Source organism: Pezoporus flaviventris, unplaced genomic scaffold (genome assembly GCF_033815535.1).
Source record: "Pezoporus flaviventris isolate CSIRO_AGI_PZ_B2104156 unplaced genomic scaffold, CSIRO_AGI_Pfla_v1 ptg000008l, whole genome shotgun sequence".
NCBI classification, from domain to species: domain Eukaryota; kingdom Metazoa; phylum Chordata; class Aves; order Psittaciformes; family Psittacidae; genus Pezoporus; species Pezoporus flaviventris.
In genome coordinates, this window is record NW_026892556.1 from 4500434 (window position 1) to 4509209 (window position 8776).

The 8776-nt window shown below is 51.2% G+C and overlaps 1 protein-coding gene across 1 annotated transcript; it reads left to right on the forward strand.

Moving 5' to 3' along the window:
• The first annotated feature begins 3555 nt into the window (after positions 1-3555).
• Positions 3556-7827, forward strand: EDN2 (endothelin 2). Its single transcript, XM_061450006.1, has 5 exons — positions 3556-3794; positions 4167-4299; positions 5446-5565; positions 6293-6397; positions 7098-7827. The coding sequence occupies exons 1-5, from the start codon at positions 3731-3733 to the stop codon at positions 7207-7209; spliced, it is 534 nt and encodes a 177-aa protein (XP_061305990.1). The 5' UTR covers positions 3556-3730; the 3' UTR covers positions 7210-7827.
• Positions 7828-8776: the final 949 nt, after the last annotated feature.

The window sequence follows — 8776 nt, forward strand, 5'->3', positions numbered from 1 at the left end:
CGTGACATCACCCCATTGTTCCTGCCGGTGCCAAGAACACACTGGGATCCCGTCTTCTCAATGGTTAAAGCACTTTCCTGTTTGCTCGTTCCTTGTTTCCAAACAACACATTTCATGAATGCTGCACGGGACGTCTCTTTTCTTGAGCTGTTTTGTCCCTTTCGTCATGTCTGCCTGGAACTCTTCACAATGAAGTGAACAATGTATTCCTACAGTCAGAAACAAAAGGGAAAAAATAACTGCAGGAGGCAAAGCCCATCTTTGGCATTTAGGACCCTGTGTTTCCCTTTGTTCCTTCTTTGGAAGCTGTGTTTGTGTAGCATGGACCCGTCCCTCCGCTCCAGGCTGTTGTTTTAATTTGTGATTTTAGTGTGGTGACAACGCCAGGAGGGCTGGCCCTGGGAAGCAGTGGCCACTACTCTGTATCAGGGGAGCAGAGGCATTGTAGGAGCAGTGCAGCCTATGTCTAGGTCAAGGAGAGCCATCACTCCCAGCCTGAGCTTAACACCCCCCCCCCAGCCCATAGCACAAGGGGAGATTGATCATTCAGCCTAAAATGAGTAGCTACTCTTGAAAGCACCAGTTAGATACCAGAACAACACTCTGTGGGGGTGGGTGATGCTGGGGCCTCTCTCCGGGCATTCTTCTTTACAAGCCTAAAGGCAGATTACTTTTGAAGAAGTCATTGTATTTTTCACACAGAAATTCTATAGCTCTGGACAAAGCTCTCAGAGCAGGATCATTTCAAAGCAGTCCTGGTCAATGCGATCCCAACCTCACCTCATCTCTGCGGGGTTCCTACATCCCAACAAACAGAGACTTTCATCCATAGCTCCACATCCTTTAAGATCTTTGAAAGGTTGGTGCCAAACATCCATACATGTGCTGGTCAGGTTTGTGCCTGCTTAACACAGTTGGGTGTTTCCTGGAGAAAAAAATTAGTTCTAGCTCCATTCAGTAGGAAGACACGAATGAGAGGGTGCAACATTCGTTCCACTTTCTACAATGGTGTAAATCTCTTGGGATTTATGAGAAATTAAGAAGGGAGAGATCCCGGATGAAAGGTCTAGATTGTAAAGGTGTTTTTGCACCTGGCATTAAAGGCAAATACCTGGGCATTGTCTTCTTCTAGGCACTCAGTAAGAGATCTTCACAGACAGGTACGTGTAGCTTCAGGCATCTCTTGGAAATGTAAGCTAAGAGCAAAGCTATGGCCACAAAAGGAGTGGGGTAAAGGAAATAGCTTGAACCCAAATCTCCAAAACCTCAAGTTAACTTGAGACTCTTCTTCCTTCCTGGAGGCATGAAGTCTGTGTGTGACAGAAGTCTCTGTGTGACAAAGTTCTCTGCTGATCCTTTCAGCAAATGAATCCTGGAAAGCCATATTAATGTGACTTCTGTCTCATACTTCATGCACTGGTAGCACCTTTGCTATGAAAACACCCCTTCTTTAAGCAAAATTATGTCATTTGTTCCCCATTATTTATTTCCTCTGGGTGGGTAACTATGGCTGCGTTACCTTCCCCACGTCGAGGGTATCTTCTTTCACCCTGCACTGACCAGAACGAGGATCACAGAAACTGGAGACAAGAGAGATTTATTATATCATTGAACTGGCATCTGGAATGTCACATAGTATGCGAGCTCTGACATAACTCTGAAACTTGGCACAGCTGGAATATGGGCTGAAACAGGTAATGCTGCTATTGTATTTCCCTATTTTCTTTAGAGTGTCTGTTGCACTGGTACAGAGGTTAAAAACTTCCCTCTGCTGGCTTGCCTATCGCACTGAAGCTTCGTTTTATCAGTTATAGCTGTACTTTATTATTTTAAAATAAAGTTGTCACTGTTCCTGACTTTCTCTTCCCAACATGTCCTCTCCTTGCTATTTTAGCTCCATTCCCATATGTACATTTTTCATCTGCCCTGACCTCTTGTGCCCCCACACTTCATCCTTACTCAGTCAATGGAGCCCTTGACAGTATCTGTGTTCTCATGTGCCATCACCATCTGAGCTGTCTGCGAACAGAGCAACAATTTCCCCTCAGCATATTTTCTTATCCCACTGTGAGGTTTCCCCTGCACGTATCTTCTGCATGCGTTTCACATGAATACAGAGAGGGATTCACACTGCTGCTAGGTCTGAGTGCATGTTAAACTCTCTCATCATTTCTTGCAGGAGTGCATCCTCAACCCAGTTTCCTTCCATGAGACGCTGTGAGCAGAAGCCATTGCTCAGGTGAAAACAGTTTTCCACACTCTGGCTCTTATTTCTCTTTCCATTCCTCATGCACGTGTTACACTTTGCATGAAGCCTCACACTGACTGACTGTAATTGCCATCATTTTGCCTCTGTTCATGACAACAGTGCAATAAAACCCTAAACTGCTTATGGTAAACAAATAAAAATACACTCCTTTTTTCTAAGAAGCCTTTAAATCCATCATAAGAAAATCAAGTGCAATAGTTTATTGTTGGCTTTTCTATGCTTGCTCTTCTAACCTGCTTGCACTTGGAGGTGTACTCTGCTCCCAGGATTGGTGAAGTCAAGAGCTGCCTTTCTGAGCTTCGGTGGACATGGGGTGCCTGGAAGCTGTCATCCCCCCAGCGTTTCTCCACGGGACAGTTTCCTGCTTCTGCATGATACACACATGATGGGCAAGATGAAGATGCTTTTGACTACATCCTTGTGCCTGCTGGGAGATGACATCGGTGTTTTATATGATTCGTATCCTAAAAATGTCCTGATAATGTTGAGAACGCCATCATTAACGCTGAAGCAAAATCAGAGAGCAGCCAGAGAGTTTTACTGCAAGAGATTTTAATTGCTAGACCTAGCAAAAGGCTTTAAATGGATTTAATGGAAAAAGAGGGAGAGAGGAAGCAGAGACTTCCATTTAACAGATGCAACCTCTTGAGCTGAGTAACAATTTCACGTGAAACTTAACTGGACTTGTATTCTGCCTGGTTTACCCAGGTTAAACCAGCCCAATTGCAGAGGCTAGCCCACTGCACTGCCTGGTTCAACTCGCCGCTTTTTGCCATGCCTGGAGCAAGGAAACGGAGGGGGGGTCCCGTGAGGACCATCGGCGGCCAGCGGGCTCCCACAGCGGGACACGCTTCCTCTACCCCCCCGCTCCATCTGCCGGCGGCGGCTACAAACTACCCCTTGCCTTCACCTGCCTCCGGCGGGCTCCGAACCCCCCAAACAGCGCACACAGTGCCGCCCGCTCCACGCTGTACCCACTGTCCATCGCACCCCCCAAAGGGCAGCATTCCTCCTCACGCCGCTTCTCTCTGCCCCATAGGAGACCCACGCGTCATTCGCGAAGGCTGCGGGGCGTTCGTGCCCACGGGAACTGAGCCACCTCCCCATGATGGGGACAGGTCTACCCACAGGGAGGACAGGTTACCCACGGGGAGGACAGGTCTACCATAGGGAGGACAGGTCTACCCGAGCCCGGGCGCCTGCACCCCCCACGCGAGCCCGCGGTCGCTCCACGCTGCGGGGCGGAGCGGGGCCGTGACGCGGCTGCGGCCGCGCTATAAAGCACCTGCCCGGCGCCTGCGGCTCCAGACGCATCGCGGCGGCTCCGGTAAAGCACCGTGAGGAGAAACAGCGGGAGAGCAGGGCTAGGGAGTGGGGAAAAGAAAGAAGAAAACCCGAGGAAAACGTCTCCAAAACTTCCAGCTCCTTCCAGCGCAGCCCCACACCGGTGAGACCCGCGCCATGCCCAGCCACCCCGCCGGCGCCCTGCTGTTGGTGCTCGCCCTCTGCGCCCTCCTGGAAGACGGTGAGCCCCGGGCTCGGGTGGGGCTTGGTGCCCGGGGGGTGCCTGCCCTATTGGGGTCACCCCTCCGCTCTCTTCGGCTCGGGGAGCGGGGTTGCGAGTGTGCCGGAGGGTGCCTGGGGTCTGCCCCGAGGCTGGCGGAGGGGCGAGGGGCATTGCCCGGCACTTCTGCTCCGGGATAGCCCCGGTAGCCGCCGGGGTTGTGTAAGTGCTGTAGGAGCCTAATGGGTGAAGGCTGCACCTCCTGTAAAACCGCCTGCACGTTGAAATCGCCGTAAGCCTTACGGGAGGTGTAATTGCAGAGATGACAGACGGACGGGCACTCCAGCGCTCTGCACCGAGCCCGCAACTCATCCTTTCCTCCTCCTGCTGCAGGTATGGGCCACCCTCCGCTGGAGTCCCCCCTGGCTTCGCACCCGAGGACCAAGCGATGTTCCTGCAATAGCTGGCTGGATAAGGAATGCATCTACTTCTGTCACCTGGATATCATCTGGGTCAACACACCTGGGTGAGCAGGGACATAGCTTGTTTTTGGGTTGGGGGACGACACAACTCCTGATAAGCGACTGTGCTTTCTGTTGGAGGATGGGGTTAGGTTAGAGCAATGTGGGAAAGGGTCCTGGTTCTGGGAGGCTCTTGTAGCACCTGCTTTGGAGAGCACTGAAAGTCCAGTCCTTCCTAAAATCCAGGTAGGGACAAGCTGTGTTTCTGCTCAGGAGTTTCAGTACAACTCACAGGGCAGTGGAGCCAAAGCCCAGGGTGCTGCTTCCTCCGGGGCTCATCTTTATCTGACTTTTTGTGTACCTCTGCAAGCTGAAAACAGCTCTGAGGTGTTAGAGCTGCAAGTCAGAAAGTTTTTCTACCCACTTGCGCGCTGTAACCCTGGCTGCTGACTGCCAGCATTGTTAATGAGACGGTGGTGGGCTGGCACTAGCATCCTGTGGCTGCCAAGTACTGCCCTCAGGAATGCTAAAGCAGCTTTCCGAGCTGTTTCAGACCAATGGCCATCACACTGTAGCAAAACACATGTACTCAGGTGTGGTTATAATCATGCTTACTAACGTGCAATTACAACTAGCTGCTTGCTCGGAGAATTGTTGCAGACACTGCCAATCCTAAACCCTCTGGGAGAGTAGATCACTATCAGAGATGGAGCTGGGGAATGTGCTAACAGCTCTGAAAGCATGCTGTGATCAGAAGAACCTGTTACAGCCCCAAGACATCTTCCTTTGTACCATGTCCTGGGTGTTAAAACCCACGGAGGCAGGGAGGGAAAGCACTGATAGTTTCAGTGCTGAAGGAACTGGCTGCTTGCCGCTGGTGGACTGGGGCAGCGCTTTGCCACACTGCCAGCTCACCCAGCACTTGTGATGACCCTTGCAATGGGCGGTGGGCCACGGCAAGGGGAGAGAATTCCACTTGCAACCCAGCACATACTGGTAATCTCCCTGGGAGGGGTAGGGTGGAGAAAACAGTAGGTGGGAGAGGAGCTGGAGTTTAAAGGCTTAGATCTATCAGTGGCCTTTTCACCTTATGTCTATAGATGAGTCTTTTATTATCCTGGCACTAGCTTGGCTGCCTCCCAGGGCTGTGCTATAAACCTGTGGCTAATAAAGAGGTTAGCTGCATAGCTGATGCCTTCTGTTTTTAACAGGCACACCGCTCCCTATGGCTTGGGGAGCCCTCCGAAGCGGCGCAAGAGAGCGCTCGGCAGGTGCGAGTGCTCGCACTCGAGGGACAGCATCTGCGCTGCCTTCTGCCAGGCGAAGCCTGGGTAAGCCAGGGGGGTGCTGGGGGTGTCTCTGGGGGCTGCTTGGTGGGGGGGGTGGGTGTGCAAGCAGACAGAGCTTAGGAGCTGGAGGAGCTCTAAGGCCTCCCAGGGGATGGCTGTGCAGCTCTTAGCAAACAGCTGGAACTTGTCTAGTGGCTTTCATACCCCTCCCAAGAGGCCCTGGCAAAGTGTCGCTAGGGTGTTCCTGTTGTACAACAGTCTCTTTACTAGGTGATGTGAAGCAATGCTGCCTCCATCCGCTGTCAGGAGGCTGAGGAAGTGTGGGGTGTGCAGGGGGGAGCTCCTGCATGGCTTAGGTGGGAGAAGCTGCAGGAGAGGAGGACTGATGTGAGCTGGGAATTGGAAGTCAACTATCATCCATAGCCAGCTCTCTTCTTAGCTCACATGGACTTTGTTGTCTTGTTTCAGCCAGCAGCATAGAGGAGTGCTTACACTGTAGGGAGGTGGGGAGCAAAGTCATTGTAGAGACCTGTCACTGATTTCATAGCAAGGCAATAGCTGAACTCCCCAATCATTACATACGACTCTGAATAGAGTGAGGTCTGACAGGATGGCAGTAACAGTGAGCTATGAATAGCTCTTAAAAAGCTGCAATTAACCCTTCAAAAACATTCATTCAGCTGTCTTAGTCTGTCACACTCCCCCTGGCACATGGATCCCCTAGCATGGCTGGATGTGAGTGGCTCATGCATCTCCTCTTGCTCATTAGGTACCTTCAGAGTCTGAAGCTCCCAGTGAGCTCTGGAGCATCAATGAAGTCTCTGCAGAGCAGTGGTGTGAGGCCTTCCCATCATGGCCTGCTGAGAGCTCTCAGGTAAGCATGCCACTTAACCCCACTTTGAACAGCCCTCATGAGCGCCTCAAGATCTGCTTTTGAGACCCCAGACTGTGGGTACTGCTTGGATTTGACCTGACTTCACCTTCTTGTCTCCCTTTAAATGAATAGATGACTGGTTTTGCTCTCTAGAATAACAGCTGAGGGAACCAGGGTTGGTTGTGTCCTTCCAAAACTAGAGGAATATCACATAAAATGTGATTCTTGATTGGAGTTGGAAGCTCCTCTGAAATGGAATGGGTGACATACAAGAAGGGGAGGGGCAGCAATCAGGAATTGGTTGGGCAGCAACTTCAGACCAGAAGCTTTCCTCACATCAGTGAGCTGTGGAAGGTACATGAGAGTTGACACGAAGGACACGTTGTTCTGTTGGTGGCAGTTAAATCAGATGCGATGGGAACACTTTCTGAAAGGCAGAACTGAGGAAGCATCACTGGGGTCACACCCTGCTGCAGGGCTCCTTGGATCCTCTGTCACCATTGGAAAGGGAATACTGGGGTTGATGGATCTCAGCTGTGGTTTAATACAGCTGCAGCTAGAAATCATCCCTCCTCCTTCCCCATCTTCTGCCTCAGAATTTGTCTTGGCAAGGGGTGTATGAATGTCATACTGCAGGATGTTGCTGTGTAGTAGAGGAAGGGACTGGAGAATGACCATTGTGCCTCTTTTCTGTTTCCAGGGATCTTGCCATCTCCAGCCTGCAGTTCAGCAAGCATCAGCAGCGTTCCCGGAGGAGCGCACAGCCAACAGTTTTGCCTTGGAAGAAAAACATCTGGAAGAAGAAGAGATAAGAAACAGGTGCATGCCAAGTTCACCAGAAGAATATGGGAGTCCTGTGGGTGCCGCTAACTCCGCTGTCGGTAGTTAGAGCTGAAGGAAAGGCCATGAGTGGAAGGGGGAAGAAGTGGAAGTCTCCATGCTCCTGTTGCGTGAACCAGTACTGAATGCACTCCAGAGACTGTTGTAAAGGGAAAACTCTCTCTATACAGTCATAGATGTGTCGTGGAGCTGAATTGTGCCTTTTTGGATCAGGCAAGGGTCCTGCTGGAGGAGTACTAGCTTAACTCTGCACCGGAGTCTTAGGCAGAGGGTCAGCCCGTGCTGGGCAGTTGAATCACATAGAAACCAGGCGGTTCCGTGCACTTCTGGACCTGGCAGCACTGAGCCCATATCTCTGTCCTGCTCTGCTCTGCCTTTGAGCCATGTCCAGGCATGGTCCCAGCTTGGCCCCAGTCAGAGGTGGTTTGGCTGGTCATTGTAGATGGAGATAAGCTACCTCCAGTGCGAGCCCACCTTTGCACTTTCTTCTCTTACTTGCCAGGCAGTCCGATGTGCATGTGAATGAGACTCCCATGGTAAATCAGCTCCCAGTTTTAATTAAAACAAGTGTACCATCTAGAAGCCTGAAAGCCAACTGAGCAGTCAGTGGCGTTCCTTGGCTGAGGAATTCGCTGAAGGTCCGTCCTTAAGTGGCTCCTCTTTAGGTGGAGGATAGCTTGCTTACACTGGAGCTTGCATCAAATCCAAGCGTGACCCCTGCCACCCAGCACAGCAGCAGCAGGGGAGAGGCTGAAGCAGAGCTGCATTTCTGCAGGATCCCCATGCATGTAATCTGGGGGAGGGAGCCCCACTGGGTCTGAGCAGGTCTGGATGAGTTCCCTGTCTCATCGCCTTGGACATACCCTTAGCGGGGTAAAGTCCAGCTTTTAACCCAACATCCCAGCTTTCTCTCAGCTCTGCCTGGAAGGAAAGGCTAGGGGCAGAGAAGATGGGTGGGTGGGGGAAATAGCACACAAAGGCTTGCTTGCTTCTTTGCTTAGATCAGGTCTTGGAGTCAGACTCTATGTAATTAATGACCAGTGTATGGGTAGCATGTCACTATGAGAAGCGTAACCTAAACAGAATGCATTAGGCAAGAGGCAGCCAGGTGGGATTGATGTGGAGAAAAGGACTGGGAAGAGAGCACAGCACTGTCTGCACAGCTTTAGAAGAAAGGTTGGGATTTAAGCCCACGCCAGAGTTACAGCTGCTTCCCAGGCCATGGAGCAGCATTGAGCTGCGGGCCCAAAGGGAAGTAATAATTTGGAATAAGCACTAAGCCCAGGACCTAGGAGCTGATCTTATAGGCAAACCCATCTCAAGGCTCTGGAGCTGTGCCGTGAATGCACTTTTGTTTGCCTGGGCAGATTAGCTTGTGTTATAAATTGTGGCTGCAGATCCAGCTAGTGCAGGGAAATAATTGCTCTCCTGGAACTACTGTTGGGTCCCCCTTGCTGCCCAATCCAGTATTACACGAGCCGTTTAAAAGGCTGCTTAAAGTTGGTGGCTGGACCGAAATACGTGGCTGTTGCAAGTATA